The sequence below is a fragment of the Sceloporus occidentalis genome, unplaced genomic scaffold, assembly GCF_023333645.1.
Source record: "Sceloporus occidentalis isolate IW3139 unplaced genomic scaffold, rSceOcc1.0.p SCAF_242, whole genome shotgun sequence".
NCBI classification, from domain to species: Eukaryota; Metazoa; Chordata; class Lepidosauria; order Squamata; family Phrynosomatidae; genus Sceloporus; species Sceloporus occidentalis.
The window spans coordinates 273,589-295,000 of record NW_028317222.1 but is presented as its reverse complement, the minus strand read 5'-3'; the positions used below and the strand labels follow the sequence as shown (position 1 = coordinate 295,000).

The window sequence follows — 21,412 nt, the reverse complement described above, 5'->3', positions numbered from 1 at the left end:
GGCTGTGGTAAATATGAGGGTCCCAGATAAGATTACTGCCCCTTTAAAGGGGTGAGTGATTTACTGTTGATCCACAGAGAGCATATGCTTGGTGGAGAGAATCACTGCTACTGCACCCTATGCCAGCGAGAGCATCCTTTTCATTGGGGACGGTTATTGGGTAAATTACCTTTAAACGGGACTGTCTGTAGACAGAAGCTAGTAGACTTTATCCGGTATAAATTTTATTATAAATTATAGATTTACATTTCATAGAGCCACTTTTTATGTTATTATTTGTTCTTACACTATCTATACCTACCTGTTACTACCATGACTGGATATTATACAGGGTATTATACAGGGTATTATACATTATATCTACCCCTATGAGGAGTAGCTACGTAATTTTTTTATATTCAACATTGTCAATTAATTTTATGTTTTGCCCCGAGGTTAAAACTTCACAGTACCTAAAATATATATGAGCCTAGTTTTTTGATAAGGCATCATATCACTAGACACTAATAACCCACGGGCATCTCGCTTAGATCTCCCTGTCGGCACAGGTTTATATTAGACTAATTATTTAGTTAATCCTAGTAAACGTTGCCATGGCGTCACGCGCTCGGTGATTGTGAACACTTCAGGTGCGGTAAGTTCTGTTCCTAATGATTGTAATTACACATAGCATAAATGTCAGACACGCTATGTCTCTGTAAGGTCCTGATGAAAGTCTGAAAATAAAAGACTGAAACGTTGACTTGGAACACAGAGCTTTGAGAGATTTATTGAAACCAAGTCCCAGGAGTGCCGGGAACTATTTTTGGAATCTATATATATATATATATATATATATATATATATATATATATGTAGTCTAGTACCATTCTAATGGATAGTGAGGCTTCTGTCCTTTTTAACTCCTCCCTTTTTTGGCTGCCCCTATAGAAATCAGGGAGCATACATAAGTATGCTGGTAGCGGCGGCGGCAGCCAATCACATGTAGCGATTTGCGTGCAGTAAATGGGATCTCATATGAATTGCAGTCATTTCTTTGAGCGGGGGGGTCCCTCATGTTCCAGCTGCTTCTACTGGGTTGGTGTCCGGGCTGCCTGCTTTCTATTGGCCCGGAGGAAGCGGGCGGGGCATCATAACACAATGTAATATTTGATATCAGTTTCCGGAGAGCGTTAATAACATCTTTGACCCCAAAACTATTACCGTTGATGTCCCAGGGGGGTCTCTCGAGGAGCAGGCGGAGGCCTGGTAATGGATGCTCTCCGCCAGCCAGTATCCTCCGGTGAGGTGACGGTCGCAGAGGAAGCGCTCTTTGTCAAGGTCGGACTGGTCACTTCTGCTGGGAAGGAAGTGGTTAATCAGGTCATCCAATGGGGCAAGAAAAAGACATAACCACACAGAACCAGACAGGTGGTGACGGGCGGAGGCGGTCAGTCAGAGACAGGCGGTGACGGGCAGAGGCGGTCAGTCAGAGACAGACAGTGACGGGCGGAGGCAGTCAGTCAGAGACAGGTGGTGACGGGCAGAGGCGGTCAGTCAGAGACAGGCGGTGACGGGCAGAGGCGGTCAGTCAGAGACAGACAGTGACGGGCGGAGGCAGTCAGTCAGAGACAGGTGGTGACGGGCAGAGGCGGTCAGTCAGAGACAGGCGGTGACGGGCAGAGGCGGTCAGTCAGAGACAGGCGGTGACGGGCAGAGGCGGTCAGTCAGAGACAGACAGTGACGGGCGGAGGCAGTCAGTCAGAGACAGGTGGTGACGGGCAGAGGCGGTCAGTCAGAGACAGGCGGTGACGGGCAGAGGCGGTCAGTCAGAGACAGGCGGTGACGGGCAGAGGCGGTCAGTCAGAGACAGGCGGTGACGGGCAGAGGCGGTCAGTCAGAGACAGACAGTGACGGGCGGAGGCAGTCAGTCAGAGACAGGTGGTGACGGGCAGAGGCGGTCAGTCAGAGACAGGCGGTGACGGGCAGAGGCGGTCAGTCAGAGACAGGCGGTGACGGGCAGAGGCGGTCAGTCAGAGACAGACAGTGACGGGCGGAGGCAGTCAGTCAGAGACAGGCGGTGACTGGCGGAGGCGGTCAGTCAGAGACAGGCGGTGACAGGCAGAGGCGGTCAGTCAGAGACAGGCAGTGACGGGCGGAGGCAGTCAGTCAGAGACAGGTGGTGACGGGCAGAGGCAGTCAGTCAGAGACAGGCGGTGACGGGCGGAGGGGGTCATTCAGAGACAAGCGGTGATGGGCGGAGGCAGGCGGCAGAGACAGGTGGAGGCGGCCAGGCAGAGAGAGGCGGTGAGGGGCAGAGAAGGTCATTCAGAGACAAGCGGTGACGAGCGGAGGCGGTCATTCCGAGACAGGCGGTGACAGGCAGGGGCGGTCATTCAGAGACAGGCGGTGACAGGCAGAGGCGGTCAGTCAGAGACAGGCGGTGAGGGGCAGAGACAGTCGCCGCCCGGGCCCCGTACCCTGGCTGAAACTGGAATGGCAGGTCCGCCAGCTTCTCCCCAAACTGCATGTAGCCCTCCATCCTCTGGCACCAGGACTCGTGGCTGACGTCCGCAGGGCGCTTGTTCCAGTCCGAGGCCTTACACTGCTCTGAGCAGTAGAGAACGGCTCCGCACCTGCCACTAGGGGGCAGAGAGGGGGTTATAGCAGGTGAGACACCTGGGTCAGAGAGACCCCAAATATTAACTCTTTAATAGATTGGGGTAAAACCTGTGAATATAACCCCTGGGACCCTGAGACTGGGGTAAACCCGTGTAGGGGTATCAGTTGGTATGTGTCAGATACTTACCCCGTCTCGGGTGCAGGAAGATACAAACCGCGAGACTTACCCGTTCCTGCTTTGGATTTGTATGTATCCGAGCTGTGATTGGCTGAGCCTTTGGGATAATCAAACCCCCTGCACTCAGAGATCAAACAGCTGGAGATAAAACAACCGAGAGGGACCTAACAAGGTCCGTCACCCTGCGGCTCCCTCCAGAGACAGACTTCACTACCCGAGTGTGTATGTATGGGTAAGGGAGGGTGTGTGTATGTATGGGTAAGGGAGGGTGTGTGTATGTATGGGTAAGGGAGGGGGGGTGTATGTATGGGTAAGGGAGGGTGTGTGTATGTATGGGTAAGGGAGGGGGTGTGTATGTATGGGTAAGGGGGGGGGTGTATGTATGGGTAAGGGAGGGTGTGTGTATGTATGGGTAAGGGAGGGGGTGTGTATGTATGGGTAAGGGAGGGGGTGTGTATGTATGGGTAAGGGAGGGGGGTGTGTATGTATGGGTAAGGGAGGGGGGTGTGTATGTATGGGTAAGGGAGAGAGTGTGTATGTATGGGTAAGGGAGGGGGTGTGTATGTATGGGTAAGGGAGGGGGTGTGTATGTATGGGTAAGGGAGAGAGTGTGTATGTATGGGTAAGGGAGGAGGTGTGTATGTATGGGTAAGGGAGGGGGTGTGTATGTATGGGTAAGGGAGGGGGTGTGTATGTATGGGTAAGGGAGGGGGTGTGTATGTATGGGTAAGGAAGGGGGTGTGGGTGTTATGGAATGTTATGGGACATGATGTACTTTACCTGAACACCTTTGACCCCCGACCTCTGCCCTCCTCACCCACTTCCCTTGCCTTACCATGGTCTCAGCGAAGCCTCAAATCTTCTTTTCTTACATACGTGGCAGGAATTCACTGGCTTGGAGGACAAGGTGAAGTTCTCTCTCAGCGACCAGTCCTTTAGAGGCTTCTTCGGCACGTGGACCCCGAGCATCGGCAGAAGGCTCCTGAAAAAACTGGAGGCAAACAAGATGCTTAGAAGATGGAGGAGGATGGAGTGAGGAGAACCGGTGGGACTTCTACCATGGGTCAAGCTGTCCCCGGCACGGGGTGGCTCTCTGGCCCCACATTCCTAACCCTGGGCAGCCGTCATACGGCTCCGGGAGATAGTTGACCTCTCTATCTCCTGACCCACCAGCCCAAGGACCTCTTGAGCAGCTGCCATGTGTCCCACCATGCGTTGGTGCCTCCTCCATCACGGGCCCCCCTGTCTCCCACTTACACGTGCACCGCAGGGTCATCCACGGCCACTTTCTTTGGTCTTCGCGGTGGTCCGTCTCCCATGGGTCTCACCATGCACTGGCACAGCAGGTGGTACGCTCTGGCCGCCCGCAAAAAAGGACCGTCCTGCTTGCGCCTGCCTCTGCTCATTATGAAGTCCACCCCAGCATGACGCCGCTCTCCTCCACCACCACCAACACATAGTCAATCCTGTAGAGGTCATCTGAGGAGGGTCGGGAGAAACCAGCCAATCACAGCAAGGTAGTGAGGAAGCTCGGCCAATAATAAGATTGATATATGATAATGATATATATATGATTAGGGGGACTCAGCTCATCTTAAAGGGGAAGTGTCATGGAGGCGAGTATCAATTAGTTCTGCCATTAGGAATTCCGACACGCCAGGCCATAAGCCTCTGCTGACACGCCGGAGACCCCGACACAGAGAGACGTAGGGACTGATTCTCGGAATAGAGATTGCGCGCACCTTTTCAGATTAAATTTATTAAAACCAACCGCGCCCATTCGGGGTATTTGTTCGGGACAATTTAATCTCGGCGGGGCAAAAGCTGTATGGCCAATCACTGTCCTGCCCTGAGCATCCACTCCTCCTAAGTATGTCTGAACCAATCAGCTTCCTCCCAAGGAGAGCAGGAACACTATAAAAGGGGAGGAATAATCCCGCAGATCTTGAGAACTGGAAGTTAAGATGGCTGCTCCCACGGGATACATGTTAAAGGGTGAGGGTGAGGGTGAGGGTGGGGGTGGGTGTTGTTTAATACATGCATGTTACACGGGTTTATTTAGCATGCAGATCTTTGAACCGTGGGATTTGGTGAGAATCACAGATCTGCTTGAACATCAGGACTGTCCCCTGAAAACCAGGATAGGTGGTAGTTATGTCACTGCCAGCGGAGGCAGTTGGCTGTGGTTTGTGGGTGAGATTGGGGGTCCGACGCGTTACGGGGGGCACGTACCGGCCTCGTCACCGCTGTCGCAGTCATGGTAGACGAGGCGCACGTACTGGCTGAGGTTACTGAAGCGCAGGACGTCGTCGGAGTAGAAGCTGCCGCTGAGCTGCCGCTCCGGGCTCCTGGGCTGGAAGCTGAGCTCGCTGTTGGGGATCACGTGTACGGCCCAGCAGACGGGGGCACAAGGCAGACCTCGGAGGGCAGCTTCCTGCTCTGGGTTCCTCACGTCCCTATCGGGCCGGCCAGAGCAGTCAGATAGATACGCCCTGTACCAACTACACAGCAGCTCTGAGAGATCCAAGATGGCGTCTCTGTAACCAGAGACAAACTCCATCGCTGGGGAAAGGAGGAAGAAAGGACTACAAAGTGTATAGATACTCAGTATCAGTATACAGTGCTGTAATATGGGTATAGAGCGTGGGGTTGGGGTATGGCGCGCGTGGGGTGTATCTCGGTATAGAGCGCGGGGGGGTGTATCTCGGTATAGAGCGCGGGGGGGGGTATCTCGTATAGAGCGCGGGGGGGATATCTCGGTATAGAGCGCGGGGGGGATATCTCGGTATAGAGCGCGGGGGGGGTATCTCGGTATAGAGCGCGGGTGGGGTATCTCGGTATAGAGCGCGGGGGGGTGAACTCGGTATAGAGTGCGGGGGGTATCTCGGTATAGAGCGCGGGGGGGTATCTCTGTATACAGCGCAGGGGGGTATCTCGGTATAGAGCGTGGAGGGGGAATCTCTGTATACAGCGCGGGGGGGTATGTCGGTAGGGAGCGCGGGGGGGGGAATCTCGGTAGGGAGCGCGGGGGGGGAATCTCGGTAGGGGAGCGCGGGGGGGGAATCTCGGTAGGGAGCGCGGGGGGGGAATCTCGGTATAGAGCACTGGGGGGTATCTCGGTAGGGAGTGCGGGGGGGAATCTCTGTATAGAGCGCGGGGGGGGAATCTCTGTATACAGCGCAGGGGGGTATCTCGGTATAGAGCGTGGAGGGGGAATCTCTGTATACAGCGCGGGGGGGTATGTCGGTAGGGAGCGCGGGGGGGGGAATCTCGGTAGGGAGCGCGGGGGGGGAATCTCGGTATAGAGCACTGGGGGTATCTCGGTATAGAGCGTGGAGGGGGAATCTCGGTATAGAGCGCAGGGGGGTATCTCGGTAGGGAGTGCGGGGGGGAATCTCTGTATACAGCGCGGGGGGTATCTCAGTATGAAGCGTGGAGGGGGAATCTCGGTAGGGAGCGCGGGGGGGAATCTCTGTATAGAGCACGGGGGGGGAATCTCTGTATAGAGCGCGGGGGGGGTATCTCGGTATAGAGCGTGGAGGGGGAATCTCTGTATACAGTGCGGGGGGGGGTATCTCGGTATAGAGCATGGAGGGGGAATCTTGGTATACAGCGCGGGGGGGTATCTCTGTATAGAGCGCGGGGGGGGAATCTTGGTATAGAGCGCGGGGGGTATCTCTGTATAGAGCGCGGGGGGGGTATCTCTGTATACAGTGTGGGGGGGTATCTCTGTATAGAGCGCGGGGGGGGGTATCTCGGTATATAGCGCGGGGGGGTATCTCTGTATACAGCGTGGGGGGGTATCTCTGTATAGAGCGCGGGGGGGATATCTCGGTATATAGCGTGGGGGGGTATCTCTGTATAGAGCGCGGGGGGGGGTATCTCGGTATAGAGCGCGGGGGGGTATGCAGGGTACTCACCATGACTATACGCTGCGGCCGGTGTTCGCTGTGACTGTTGATGCTGCCGGGTCAGTTACTGCTGGATGTCGGTTTAAACTCCCAGCAGGCGCAGGCGGCGAGTCCTGGGGGGGGGTGCATGTAGGGGTCCCAGTTGCCCCTGGTACCTCCCAGCGAATGCATCCAACGAATGCTGTTTGGTGCTCCCACTTTGTTTATTGCCGGAACCTCTTGCTGGGGTGTTTGTTTTGGGGGTCCGGGGTGTTTGTTTTGGGCCCCTGGTGATTTTCCGGTCACATCATTAGGGTATTAGTGCTGCTTATGTGTAGGAAAGGAAACAAATGTATTAATAAATGCTTGTTTGTCCACCTCTGCCCGTCTGCCTGCCCACGCCCGGAGGGGCTATCGCCATAGCAACCTACAGAATAGCCCAATCAACAGGATCATATATTTCCACCAGTATCCTGTTTTTAGACGGGGTTTTGCTGACTGACACAGAAGGGTATTGGATAAGTGGAGCAGCCTCCCAGCAGAAGTGGTAGCGGGTGATACAGTGAGGGTATTAAACATGCATGGGATAGACATGTGACATCCACTGTCGCTGAGGCCCCCTTTTCATGCGGCCCAAATAATTGTGTGCAGTTTCACGGTGTGGCCACAAGGTGGCCGGAGTGCGAAAGAGCGGCGCTCCGCGTAGAACGTGGCAGCAGAGAACAACCGATGCCGCTGCTCGGATCCGGACCGCGGAAGAGTTGCCACGCCCCCTACACGCTAATGTCACGCCAGAGTCATACGGGGACTTTTATCAGCCCTCACAAACCGGAGAGAGCTGACGGAGCGCCCGAATCTCACGCGATGTACGCAGCGCTTCTTTTTATTTTCTTAAAAAAATGTATAGAAATAAATAAAAAAAATCCAATTTTTTCTTTTAGTAAATCTATATTTTTTACATAAAAATGTGAATATTCGGTGTTTTTTGTTTCTAAATTTTCCCCATTTCTACTATTTATTTATCTATTTCCCCAAGGCTTCTAAAACAACAACAAAAAAAGATAACTTTTTGTTTTAGCTAAAATTGTAATCTTTCTTTTTTTTCTATTTTTTCTTCCTACTTTTTAATATTTTTGTACTACATTATGGTTTATTTAAATTCCTAAGGTTTCTTAACCCCCCCCCCTTTTTTTCTGAAAACCAAATATTTTTGTGGTCAAACGAAATGAGAGACGGGGGAGGAAAAAATATGCTGGAGAACCAGGGAGCAAAAGAGCTACAGAGGAACAACCTCCCAGCAGAAGTGGTAGAGGGTAACTGCCCCGATTGTATTATATTATCATTTGTATTCTATTATTAAACTGTATTATATTATCAATTATATTATACTGTCAATTATATTATCATTTATATATTATTAATTATATTATAACTTAAACTGTATTATATTTTATTATCAATTATATTATACTGTCATTTATATATTATTAGTTATTATATTATAACTTAAAGTGTATTATATTGCATTAGTTTATATAATAATTTATATTATATTGCATTATATTTGTATTATCATATATTATTGTATATTATCATTTGTATTATACTATAATTTACATGATATTGTTTTATATTTTATCGCATTATAAAATCATTTATATTATATTGTCTTATATTGTCGTTTATATTATATCGTCTTATATTATCGTTTCTATTATATTATTGTTTATATCACTTCTGATTAGTCAACGCAGCTGTCAATCTAAGTCTTATGAGCCTGGGGTTGGCTGAGGCTCTTCGGGCAGCCACAAGGGCCGCACCCTCCTGTCACTGGACATGTGTTAGAAAGCTGCGGTCGGCACGGTTTTAGAAACCTCGCATGTGATTGGTTGTGTACTGAGGTGGGCGTGGTGCTAGCCGTTCACAGTCTCTCCAGTGATGGAGCAATAAGACAATTTTTCAGCGCTTTCCGTTACAGAGGGGCGGAGTTTTATTTTCCTAAACCACTATTGGTTAATAGGAACTTGTCACTTAAGCTGAACCCTCCCTCCGATTGGATTGCCGCAACCTTCTTCCAAAGGAAGCGTTTGTATTGGCTGTTGCTTAGAAACACACCCGTCCCGGATCATTCCGCTCTCAATGGCGGCGGGTAACGATGACGACGAAGGCGGCGGTGGGGACGGGGACCCTGATCTCTGCGCGCCCGAGGGCACCGTGGGGCCCGGGAGGAGGAGCGTGGAGAAAGCCGTGGAAGAGGCGGCCAGCACTGGGTTTCTTAATCTATCCGGCCGCCGAATGAAGGAACTACCGGGGTGCGCTCGGAACCACGACCTGAGCGACCTTACCCGGGCCGGTGAGTGGGGAGAGGGACCCGGCTTGGGCTAGTGAGAGAAATACTTAGGTAAAGAGAGAGATGGCGGGTAATGAGGAGTAGACGGGACAGGACCAGCTGTGAGGAGAGATATGGGGCAGGAATAGGGGGTAATGAGAGCTATGGGGGGGGTAATGAGAGCGATGGGAGGGGTATAGGGGTGGGTAATGAGAGCGATGGGAGGGGTATAGGGGGGGGTAATGAGAGCGATGGGGACGGGTATAGGGGGGGTAATGAGAGCGATGGGGAGGGGTATAGGGGGGGTAATGAGAGCGATGGGGAGGGGTATAGGGGGGGTAATGAGAGCGATGGGGAGGGGTATAGGGGGGTAATGAGAGCGATGGGGAGGGGTATAGGGGGGGTAATGAGAGCGATGGGGAGGGGTATTGGGGGGTAATGAGAGCGATGGGGAGGGGTATAGGGGGGGTAATGAGAGCGATGGGGAGGGGTATAGGGGGGGTAATGAGAGCGATGGGGAGGGGTATAGGGGGGTAATGAGAGCGATGGGGAGGGGTATAGGGGGGGTAATGAGAGCGATGGGAGGGGTATAGGGAGGGTAATGAGAGCGATGGGAGGGGGTATAGGGAGGGTAATGAGAGCGATGGGAGGGGTATAGGGGGGGTAATGAGAGCGATGGGAGGGGTATAGGGGGGGGTAATGAGAGCAATAGGGGGGTAATGAGAGCGATGGGAGGGGTATAGGGGGGGTAATGAGAGCGATGGGAGGGGTATGGGGGGGTAATGAGAGCGATGGGAGGGGTATAGGGGGGGTAATGAGAGCGATGGGAGGGGTATAGGGGGGGTAATGAGAGCGATGGGAGGGGTATAGGGGGGGTAATGAGAGCGATGGGAGGGGTATAGGGGGGGTAATGAGAGCGATGGGAGGGGTATAGGGGGGGTAATGAGAGCGATGGGAGGGGTATAGGGGGGGTAATGAGAGCGATGGGAGGGGTATAGGGGGGGTAATGAGAGCGATGGGAGGGGTATAGGGGGGGTAATGAGAGCCAAGGGGCGGGTATAGGGGGGTAATGAGAGCAAAGGGGGCGGGTATAGGGGGGGTAATGAGAGCGATGGGAGGGGTATAGGGGGGGGTAATGAGAGCGATGGGAGGGGTATAGGGGGGGGTAATGAGAGCGATGGGAGGGGTATAGGGGGGTAATGAGAGCGATGGGAGGGGTATAGGGGGGGTAATGAGAGCGATGGGAGGGGTATAGGGGGGGTAATGAGAGCGATGGGAGGGGTATAGGGGGGGTAATGAGAGCGATGGGAGGGGTATAGGGGGGTAATGAGAGCGATGGGAGGGGTATAGGGGGGTAATGAGAGCGATGGGAGGGGTATAGGGGGGTAATGAGAGCGATGGGAGGGGTATAGGGGGGTAATGAGAGCGATGGGAGGGGTATAGGGGGGGTAATGAGAGCGATGGGGAGGGGTATAGGGGGGGTAATGAGAGCGATGGGAGGGGTATAGGGGGGGTAATGAGAGCGATAGGGGGGGTAATGAGAGCGATGGGGAGGGGTATAGGGGGGTAATGAGAGCGATGGGGAGGGGTATAGGGGGGTAATGAGAGCGATGGGGAGGGGTATAGGGGGGGTAATGAGAGCGATGGGGAGGGGTATAGGGGGGTAATGAGAGCGATGGGGAGGGGTATAGGGGGGGTAATGAGAGCGATGGGGAGGGGTATAGGGGGGTAATGAGAGCAAAGGGGTGGGTATAGGGGGGTAATGAGAGCGATGGGAGGGGTATAGGGGGGGTAATGAGAGCGATGGGAGGGGTATAGGGGGGGTAATGAGAGCGTTGGGAGGGGTATAGGGGGGGTAATGAGAGCGATGGGAGGGGTATGGGGGGGTAATGAGAGCGATGGGAGGGGTATGGGGGGGTAATGAGAGCGATGGGAGGGGTATGGGGGGGTAATGAGAGCGATGGGAGGGGTATAGGGGGGGTAATGAGAGCGATGGGAGGGGTATAGGGGGGGTAATGAGAGCGATGGGAGGGGTATAGGGGGGGTAATGAGAGCGATGGGAGGGGTATAGGGGGGGTAATGAGAGCGATGGGAGGGGCATGGGGGGGTAATGAAAGCGATGGGGAGGGGTATGGGGGGTAATGAAAGCGATGGGGATGGGTATAGGGGGGGTAATGAGAGCGATGGGGAGGGGTATGGGGGGTAATGAAAGCGATAGGGGGGGTAATGAGAGCGATGGGGTATGGGGGGGTAATGAAAGCGATGGGGAGGGGTATAGGGGGGGTAATGAGAGCGATGGGGGGTAATGAAAGCGATGGGGAGGGGTATAGGGGGGGTAATGAAAGCGATGGGGAGGGGTATAGGGGGGTAATGAGAGCGATGGGGTATGGGGGGTAATGAAAGCGATGGGGAGGGGTATAGGGGGGTAATGAAAGCGATGGGGAGGGGTATAGGGGGGGTAATGAGAGCGATGGGGGAGGTAATGTCATCGTACAGCGTGGGGGTCTCTTCGTGTTGCGGGGGTGAACGGCCTCAGGACAGGGTTATTGTTCTGGGACTGTGTGTGGGGGGGTGACCCCTGTGAATAATACTCCCACGACCCCCCCCCCCCGATGCCCCTGTGCGGGGTGACACCCTTTGCTGCTGCAGAGTGTGAAGTGGGAGCTGTTTGGGGTAAAGGGGATTACAGAAGCCAGATGCCCCCTGCTGAGATAATCCCCCCCCCTGCAGATTGCCCCCCCCCCTGCACAGCTGCTGCAGGAATCGGTTTGCAGAAGTAAAAGGCAGCCGAGATCGACCACATCCGACTACCAGCCGCTTCCTGCAGCGACTCCCGCGTGTCTCTCTGCCATAACACGCTGTCTGTACATACATGCGCGGTGTGTGCCAGTGTACATGCGTGGGGCGGAATAAAGACTCAAACCTTAATCAGTCGTTGGTCTCGTCTTAGATTCAGGAGCCGTATGTCAATCCCATGCGTGTTTAATACCCTCACTGTATTACCCTCTACCACCTCTGCTGCCCCCTCTTAAATGTCTCTCCCCATCACGTCTTCTTACCACCCTGTCCCTCGTCTTGCCCTCTCTTCCAACGTGGGGGGGGTGTGTGTGTGTTTGTGTGTATAGCTCCGTTGTACGCTGCAGCGGTGTATGTAGACGGGGGCTATTATTGATGTGTATAGCGCCGCTGTACGCCGCAGCGGTGTATGTAGGTGTGGGTATCGCTGGCGGGTTGTAATCTGCATTGTTTAAACTCCACTAACTAATGAATTAACTAATTAACTAACTAATGAACTAAGAATTGTGACTCGGTGGCAGTGAAAGGGTTAAAGCCATGTAAAACAGAGTCTGTGTGTTTAGGTTTTGCCCTCCACCAATCAGCATTCAGTTCCACCCGCAACGCCAAATCTAAAGAAAATGTCAAAAAAAATCATCTGTGATCGCAGAACAGCGTCTGATGGGGCGTGACCCCTGTCTCCCGGCAGCATCCCCCCCCCGTCTCCCGGCAGCGTCCCCCCCCCTCCCTGTCTCCCGGCAGCGTCCCCCCCCTCCCTGTCTCCCGGCAGCGTCCCCCCCCCCCTGTCTCCCGGCAGCGTCCCCCCCCCTCCCTGTCTCCCGGCAGCGTCCCCCCCCCCCTGTCTCCCGGCAGCGTCCCCCCCCCCTGTCTCCCGGCAGCGTCCCCCCCCCCTCCCTGTCTCCCGGCAGCGCCCCCCCCGTCTCCCGGCAGCGATAGACTGTAACGCTCCGATCCCCTCCCCCCAGACCTGTCGAGGAACCGGTTTGCGGAGATCCCGGGCGACGTCTGCCGGCTCATCTCTCTGGAGTCCCTGAATCTTTACCACAACTGCCTCCGCAGCGTCCCGCCGGCCGCCTCCCACCTCCAGGTGCTGACCTACCTGAACGTCAGGTGAGTGCCGCCCGCACCGGGGAGCGAGGGGTTAAACGTCCCGGGACATTGTGCCGGGGGGGTGTGTGTGTTTGCATGACGAGCCTCGCAGGCGTGTCGCGTGTCCGTCGGGGCGGGCAGACCAGTGCTAGATGGCCCTGGGCTCCCAGCGGCCCCTGATCCCGGCCCTCTTCATGATCCGTGTGTTCTGCCGCAGCCGGAACCTCCTCTCCTCTCTGCCTCCCCACGTCTGCCGCCTGCCGCTCACCGTCCTCATCGCCTCCAACAACCGGCTGCCGTCTCTGCCCGAGGAGCTGGGCGCCATGACAACGCTACGCCAACTGGTGAGTGCCGGGCGCTGTCAGAGCGCCCCCTGTCGGTGAGCGCTGGCATTGCGTGTTTTATCCGTGTGTTTTTTATCCGTGTCCAGGACGTGAGCTGCAATGAAATTCAGATGCTGCCGGCACAGATGGGCTCTCTGCTGTCTCTCCGCGAGTTAAACGTCCGCAGGAACCAGCTGTCGGCGCTGCCCGAGGGTAAGAGCGGGGTGTCCTGGGGGGGGGCAGTTACCGGTTGCCTGCCCTGGTGGAGACGCCGACTTCCCGTATAATCTCATCACTCTCATCCACAGAGCTTGCAGAGCTGCCTCTGACGCGCCTGGACTTCTCCTGTAACCGCGTCACCCGCATCCCGATCTGTTACCGGCACATGCGCCACCTCCAGACCGTCACGTTGGACAACAACCCGCTGCAGTTCCCCCCTGCGCAGGTCAGCGCCTCAGGAGCCCGCCAGCCTCGCTTTCGCGTTACGCGCATGTTGGAGTCCCTTTCGCGTGCAGCAGATCGGTGACGGCGTTCTTTAGTTATTGGCGTTCTAAAATGAGACTTCTGTGTCCTGTAACTCCTCCCCCCGGCCGCCTCCGCTGCAGCCAGGAAGTGTTCTTCAGTACACTTCCTGCACATGCTCAGTGGGGCTCCCAGTACGAGCTGAAATCAGAGGGTGTAGCAGCAGCCAATCACACGCATGCTGTCTGAACGCATCATGTGATTGGCTGCAGCTACTGAGCATGGGCAACATCTACCAGTAGAGCTGAGTCTTATGTGCTTGTGGTCTGGCTCAGCGCAGACTGGACGTGGATGTTTAAAGAAAATGTTTGCATGTTTAAAATTCATTAGACCCCCCCCCCCCACTTTTCTGCGTATCCCGTGGGAGCTGCCATCTTCACTTCCTGTTCTCAGGGTCTGCGGGGTTATTCCTCCCCGTTAGGACCAGGGCATTCACCCTGCCTTGTTTTGTTTTTCTTGGCAGGTTTGTCTGAAAGGCAAAGTTCACATCTTCAAATACCTGAACCTCGAGGCCTGCAGCCAACCCGGCGCGGACGCGGGCAAGCTGAGCCGCCCCACAAGCTTCAACGCGTGGTGAGTGACCCACCCCGGGGCAGAAGGGCAATTCACCGAGGGGGAGGGCTTTTAACCCCTTCAGTGCTACAGGTTTTTAGCCGAGATCTCATCGCTCCCCCTGCTGGCCGATCGCGCTCATCACAGATAATGGAGAAGGAGAGGCAGAGAGTTTCTCTCCTCAATAACAAAAATTATTAATAATAATAATAATAACTTATTATTGAAAATAATTCTAATAAAACAGTGTAATTTTTAATTATCATTATTATTTTTTTTAAATTATCATTATTATTATTATTTTTTTTAATTATTATTATTTTTTTATTTTTTATTATCATTATTAATATTATTATTTTTATTTATTTTTTAAGTGCCCAAAGTGCGCTGATCGCTGTGATCAGTGAGCTCGGCTCCGTAGCGGCAGTCACTGTGAAATATGCTCGTTCATCTCGTCCTATCCCATGCGTGTTTAATACCCTCGCTGTATTACCCTTTACCACTTCTGCTGGGAAGGCCGTTCTAGTTATCCACTACCCTCTCAGTATTGGTCCTTAACTATTCCTTTTCATTTTATTCCCTGACTTCTGAAATTCTGTTCAATTTTCAGTGGGCTTTTTATTTGGGGTGACGTATTTAGTTTTTTCACCCCGTTACTCTTGTCTTCCTGAGGAGTTGCCCCCTCTCTCTCCCCAGCCTGACGGACGATATCTACTCCTCGCGGACGTACGGGGGACTGGACTCCGGCTTCAACAGCGTGGACAGCGGCAGCAAGAGGTGGTCGGGCAACGAGGTAGGAGCGCGGCAGACAAATGCCCCGTGTGGACCCTTCGCTCGAGCTTTAATACCCGGGGGCATGTAACGTCGCCCGGTAAAAGGCGTCCCCCGGGGCTGAGGGCCGGAGAGACTCCGTACCGATGTGTCTGACCGTCTGTATCTTTCGCAGTCCGCGGACGACTTCTCCGACCTGTCGTTCAGGATCGCGGGGCTGGGCAGAGACGTAAGGCAGTCCGCCGAGAGGCACAACGGGCTCGGTAAGATGCGGCCCCCCGCTTTCCGCCCCCCACAACGTGTCTCTGCCCCCCACAACGTGTCTCTGCCCCCCACAACGTGTCTCTGCCCCCCACAACGTGTCTCTGCCCCCCACAACGTGTCTCTGCCCCCCACAACGTGTCTCTGCCCCCCACAACGTGTCTCTGCTGTGAACGTTGCTGATCTCTCGTTTCACCACCAGAGGGAGACGCCGAGCACACGGACTTCATCGACGGCGGCACAAACGGGGAGGAAGAGGACGACGCCAGGCCAGAGAGCGGCCTTCAGATGATGGTCACACCTCAGGTATCCTGTCACCCCCCCCCCCCCTCGGTGGCCGTATGAGTCCCCCCCCCCCCCTCGGTGGCCATATAATCCCCCCCCCCCCCGGTGGCCGTATAATCCCCCCCCCCTCGGTGGCCGTCGTATGATTCCCCCCTCAGTGACGCTCGCATTTATTTTATAGGATAAGCGGAGACCCGACAATCATTCTACGCCCCGGACAGAGGAGAAGACCCTGATCTATGGGTGGGTTCACTGAATGTGATTTTATTGCCCGCAGTCATGGAGTTCCGGGGGTCTCCGTGTTTTGCTGTAGGTTCTGCCCACAAGTTGCATGAAAAGTACATGCGCTGAAACATGAAACACGTCAGCAGCCGCCGTACTCCCATTACTTTCCAGATGGACTCGCTCTCTGGTTTAGAGCTCTGTATGGTTTCTGGATGGGCTCGCTCTCTGGTTTAGCGCTCTGTATGGTTTCTGGATGGGCTCGCTCTCTGGTTTAGCGCTCTGTATGGTTTCTGGATGGGCTCGCTCTATGGTTTCTGGATGGACTCGCTCTCTGGTTTAGAGCTCCTGTATGGTTTGTGGATGGGCTCGCTCTCTGGTTTAGTGCTCTGTATGGTTTCTGGATGGGCTCGCTCTCTGGTTTAGTGCTCTGTATGGTTTCTGGATTGGCTCGCTCTCTGGTTTAGCGCTCTGTATGGTTTCTGGATGGGCTCGCTCTATGGTTTCTGGATGGACTCGCTCTCTGGTTTAGAGCTCCTGTATGGTTTGTGGATGGACTCGCTCTCTGGTTTAGCGCTCTGTATGGTTTCTGGATTGGCTTGCTCTCTGGTTTAGCGCTCCGTATGGTTTCTGGATGGGATTATGGCGTTTGTTGCTGTATGTAGGATGTGTGTATAGATTATTTCTTGGTCCTGTTTCTGGAGGGGTTTGCTTGTCTGTTCTAGAGGACGGCTTTTGAAGGGGCTGATGTACTCGGTCTAGGTACCTGGATAAGCTCCGGCTCCCCGTGTTGGTCCCTGGGTAGCTTTCCGGTGGCCCTGCGCTGGTTTCTGGAGGATGTTGTTGCCGTAGATTATTTGTTTCTGAGGGGGTCTCGGCCTCCTGATCCCCCCGGCTGAGGTTCATGGTTTCTGGAGGAGGTTATCGAGTAGCAACGTGTCTTTTTCCTTTATTGATCTGAATTCTCCGCTTGGTCTTCTGATGGAGGTTTGAGGGATTGAGTCATGTCTTCTCCTGCAGGGCTGCAGCTTCCCTTCCGTCCCCCAGCACCCGACAGGACCTCGCCGCGGAGGAGCGACGTCCGCCGGAGACGCTTCTCATCTGGAAGGAGAGAGAGCGGCAGCAGCTGCAGCAGAAGCAGGAGAGCGTGCGCCGGGCGTCCGTGCCGCGGGGCGAGAGGTGAGCAGCCGCGGCTGGCGGGTAGAAGTGCGGCGCATGCTCTCTGGACGCTCGTATCATTCGTCTCCTCTCTGACTCTTACAGCATACAGAGAGTGCCGTCGTACCCATCTACCCCACCTCCAGCGCGCGGCGCCCAGACGGAGTAAGTGGGGGGCAGTCTGCCGGGGCAGGGAGGGCCATGCTTCTCTGGCAGAGGGGTTTGGAAGTCGGGGAGCAGCGGCAGCGATTACAATGTGATTTATGTTTCTTTCCCCCCCAGCAGCTCGTCTGATAATTGCAGATCACAGGATCAGGTAACTAATGAGCACGTCTTACGCGGGGTCTGGCCCCCGGCGGGCGGACAGGCGGATGGGGGGGGCGGCGTTATCTGGTGTGATACCGGCTGCGCTTTATACGCTTTGTATTGATTGATATTTTCTATTCATCTTTACAGGGATGTCAGACCGCAAACTCCGTCTCGCCCCCCGCCGGGTCCACCGGGAGGATCGGAGGTAAGAGAGTCTCCGGAGGGCCGCACCGGCTTTTTATTTAAAATTTAAGCATTTATTTATTTATTTTCTCCCCTCCGCCGTCTCAGACCCCTCGGCCGGCTCCACTCACAAACCCAGCAGCTTCCTCTTCAGATCGTGTTCCCGAGGAGCCGTGCGGATGGCGCAAGGTAACGCTCTGCATCGCCTCAAAGCCTTTTGTCGTAGCGCCGTGTCTTTAGCCCTGACCCTCTGCGTGCCGTGTCTTTATCTCGCCCTTCCTGCCCTGACCCTCCGCGTGCCGTGTCTTTATCTCGCCCTGACCCTCCGCGTGCCGTGTCTTTATCTCGCCCTGACCCTCCGCGTGCCGTGTCTTTATCTCGCCCTGACCCTCTGCGTGCCGTGTCTTTATCTCGCCCTGACCCTCCGCGGAGCCGTGTTTTTATCTCGCCCTTCCTGCCCTGACCCTCTGCGTGCCGTGTCTTTATCTCGCCCTGCTGTGCCGGTTTCAGCTTCGGGCCCCTCGGAGCAGAGCGTCCCGGAGTCTCACAGCCCTGTCCGGTTACGAAGTTCCCAGCCGTTACCGGATGAAAAAGCTCTGCTGGAGCAGCTCCGCCAGGTACTGCCCGTCCCTCCTCGCCCGTCCCTCCTCGCCCGTCCCGCTCCTCATTAAATGCCCTCTTTTATTGTCTCCGAAGGACATCGAGTCTCGTCTGAAGGTGACTCTCCAGGAGCCCCTGTGTGAAGCTTTGTCTAACGGGGTCGCCCTGTGCCAGCTGCTCAACCACCTGCGCCCCCGCTCCATCCCCTCCATTCATGTGCCGTCCCCCGCTGTGGTAAGGAGCGCCGCTCCCGTCGGGGATATTCATTATTCTGTGTTGGTGGGCAGTATTAGCGGGTTAGTTCATTACTCCTTTTGTATTTTGCGCCCCCCCTTTAGCCGAAGCTGAACGCAGTGAAGAGGCGTCGGAACGTGGACAGTTTTCTGGAGGCTTGCCGCAAGCTTGGAGTTCCCGAGGTAACACCCGATGAGTAATTGCCCTATCTGCCCCAATCATTACACAGGGCTTATAGCGTATTTCATATAAAGCGCTTTATTATTGTAATGAAGCCCGGGGCTGGTTGAGAGTCATGGGAGTTGCTGATCTGCGTGATGCTTGTGTATGTGCTACGCCATCGCTTCAATGTATTAACGTGTTTGTTTTTTGTCTCTCTTGCTTTTCTCCAATCTTCTCTCTCCTTTCCTAAATCTCCCCTTTCCTTCATTCCTCTAACACCTTCTTCCCTTTTCTGTCTCCATCCCATAATTGTTACATTCCTTCTGACGCATGCCCTCGGCCCCCCCCCGCACGCTCCTCTGTCACTTCCCCTGTCATATATATCTATATCTATATATCTATATATATATATATATATAATATGTCTTGTCTCCTCTCCTGCATGCTCCTCCTGTCTTTTCCCTGTTTTGGTAAATACATCTCTTCTCCTGCATGTTCCTGTATAACCTTTTCCTCTCTCTCTCCCATCACGTCTCTCCCCTCTCCCATCACGTCTCTCCCCTCTCCCATCACGTCTCTCCCCTCTCCCATCACGTCTCTCCTCTCTCCCCCATCTCCTCTCTCCGGACTGTGTTTCTCATGCAGCGAGATCTGTGCTTGGCCTCTGACATCCTGGGAGACACGCATCTACTGAACATGCAGAGGACGGTCTCCTCTCTCCTGAGGCTGGCCCGAGGAGAAGCTGCCCTCGTTCCTTCGAACTCTGCCCCTTCCCCTGGAGCAGCCCCCTGTCCGCCTGCTCCTTCCCTTCTGCCCCCGTACAGCGGCTTCCTGCTCTTCTATGCTCTGTTCATGCTGACGCTATATGCCGCCTACAGCAGGCTCTGTGCCCTGTAGGCCCTCATGGGGTATTTGTCTGCCCCCTACCCGCGGTAACGGCTAATAGGTTCACAATTTGGGATTGTCCTTTGGCTATTTACACAGCTTGCTGCACTGGATCATTGCCTTATCTTTAGTCCCCCTTTGATTGAAGAGCCAGAGGGCGTTCTGTCCGCTCCTGAGCTCGGTTACCTCAACAAAATGCTGGCTCCTCCCATGAGGAGCCACATCACTGTGAGCTCGAAGCGGATTGTCTGCTTTGGTTTCGGCTGAACCTAAACGGACTCCCAAGTAGACGACGACTACCACTGTGTGTGTCGGGACTTGCCGCCGGTCCCTGACTTTGGGTGCCTTTTAATGTCCGAGTGGGACCTGGTCAAAGCCCCGAGGCCGGTAAATCGGGACGCGCTGTTGCGTTGGAAGTTACTGTAAAAGGGTCACTTAAAAGCCACTTTTAAAAGGAAGTACAGAGCATGATTTCCCCCGAAAAATAAGTCGGAGGTGTTTGGGCTGTTGGCACGTTGCGGCGGCGCTGTGTCGCTGTACCGTGGCTGGTCTCCACCTCTAGTCTTGAACATGGGCCAAAACCTGCGTTGACAGACATGTTGGAGAAAGAGAGGGTAGTAGAAGGACCCGTCGGAAGATGTATATATGTTCTGAAGAAGGGCTTCCTCAGCGTAGTGGCTGATTATATGTGCCAACTTTTTAGCTTTCGTAGCCATGTGATCGCGGGAGCTTCTAGAGCAGCGCGCAGGTTAGAGATGCGGCTCCGCGCGTTACTTCGGAGATGAGTCAGGGAGGGGACGGCGCGGTCTCTCCTGCTCACATCAGCCAAACCGGTGCCTTTTTAGTGCTTTGTCCACCTTAAAGTGCATTGCGTCCTTACTCACGGGCACGTAGCATGTTATCTGCCCCTTCCGCCATCCGGCCTCCTGCGTTCGTACCTTACCCTGGCCGTTCGGCTTGCGTCTCCCCCGTGCTGCGGACCGCCGCTTGGTCTCTCTCACCGCTTTCTCCCTTTGGAGTCTTTTTATTTCTTTTATATCCGTGGCATAATTATTTGGTACGTGGGGGGTAAACTGCACCTGGAACCCAGCTTTGTAAGTCCCACGGTGTGGATCTTTTTTACGTCGCGCGTGGCTTACACATCCTGTTTTCTTATGATGTCACAGGAAATGACTGCAAAGAGTGCCTTCCTCCTCCTCTCTCAACCCCCTCCCTTCACTGGGTATTTTTTTTTGCTTCTTAACCACCCAGTCGACCCTCTTAAGCGAGGGCCGCAAAATGACTTTGCGAGGGCCGTGGGTTTAAAATAGATTAATGTATATGCTGTGGTAATGGGTAATTAGCACTGAGCGCCCGAGCCGATGTATACGGGCCGCCCCATATATCTCCACACCCTGGGAGAGCGGCCTCTGTACACCGATTCTGAGTTTGTAATTTAACCAAAATATTTTATTTATGATTTATTATTATTTTTTTGTAAAGAATTAGGAGTATCTTTGGTTGTAATATAAGTTTTTTTTTTGGGATAGAAATAGTTAAATAGCTTTATCTTTTTGATTTACGGAACATAAACGCGTGGCTTATTCTAACGTTTTTATTTTTTAAAATCACAGTTTTTTGGAAATTATTTTTGGTTCTGTTGTATTTAGAAAAGAAAAAAAAAGCCTTATTAACTTGTAGCAAAAAAAAAAAAAGTGAAACACCAAAAAATGGTTATTCTGATGCAAATATATTTTTCAAAGACTTTATTTACCTGTTTTTGTTTATTTCGGTAAAAATGCGCGCATGTCCCAAGCTACCTTCCAGCTGGGTTTGGAGTTGAACCTGTGGGACTTGATGGGTTAAGATTACTACAAAAGCCTGGCAATAGCATCAGCAGACTTAGTTAACCGGGCACTATTGGCTGGAGTAGTCCAAACTGAAAGTTGCCAAGAGTAGAACCGCTTTACGAAAAGGTAACGGGAAAGACTCGGCCGACTGCGGGCCGGTAAGTCTTACATTGGTAGCCGGGGAATTAATGGAAACCGACATAAAGGACGTAGGATCGGGAGCCGGCAGCTCC

The 21,412-nt window shown here is 53.8% G+C and overlaps 2 protein-coding genes across 2 annotated transcripts in view; one reads left to right on the top strand and one right to left on the bottom strand.

Moving 5' to 3' along the window:
* LOC149276299 (zinc finger MYND domain-containing protein 15-like) overlaps positions 1 to 314 on the bottom strand; it is a 5,843-nt gene extending 5,529 nt beyond the window's left edge. Inside the window, exon 1 of the mRNA XM_089503704.1 lies at positions 302 to 314. Coding sequence (XP_089359830.1) covers positions 302 to 314 — 13 coding nt within the window. The remainder of the gene's footprint in view (positions 1 to 301) is intronic.
* An 8,488-nt stretch (positions 315 to 8,802) lies between these two features.
* Positions 8,803 to 19,362, top strand: LOC149276298 (leucine-rich repeat and calponin homology domain-containing protein 4-like). Its single transcript, XM_089503703.1, has 19 exons — positions 8,803 to 9,022; positions 12,760 to 12,904; positions 13,101 to 13,227; positions 13,314 to 13,419; positions 13,515 to 13,651; positions 14,192 to 14,301; positions 14,977 to 15,073; positions 15,227 to 15,314; positions 15,515 to 15,618; positions 15,779 to 15,840; positions 16,840 to 16,998; positions 17,083 to 17,142; positions 17,260 to 17,293; positions 17,434 to 17,491; positions 17,578 to 17,658; positions 17,980 to 18,086; positions 18,166 to 18,303; positions 18,408 to 18,485; positions 19,111 to 19,362. Exons 1-19 carry the CDS (start codon positions 8,809 to 8,811, stop codon positions 19,360 to 19,362), a joined length of 2,157 nt encoding a protein of 718 aa, XP_089359829.1. The 5' UTR covers positions 8,803 to 8,808.
* The last annotated feature ends 2,050 nt before the right edge of the window (positions 19,363 to 21,412 follow it).

Bases quoted from the DNA above. Each gene is read 5' to 3' on its own strand.
- LOC149276298 (XM_089503703.1), top strand. From the start codon at position 8,809: ATGGCGGCGGGTAACGATGACGACGAAGGCGGCGGTGGGGACGGGGAC. The intron at 9,023-12,759 runs GTGAGTGGGGAG...CCCTCCCCCCAG, and splicing joins GAGCGACCTTACCCGGGCCG to ACCTGTCGAGGAACCGGTTT. The intron at 14,302-14,976 runs GTGAGTGACCCA...CTCTCTCCCCAG, and splicing joins CCCACAAGCTTCAACGCGTG to CCTGACGGACGATATCTACT.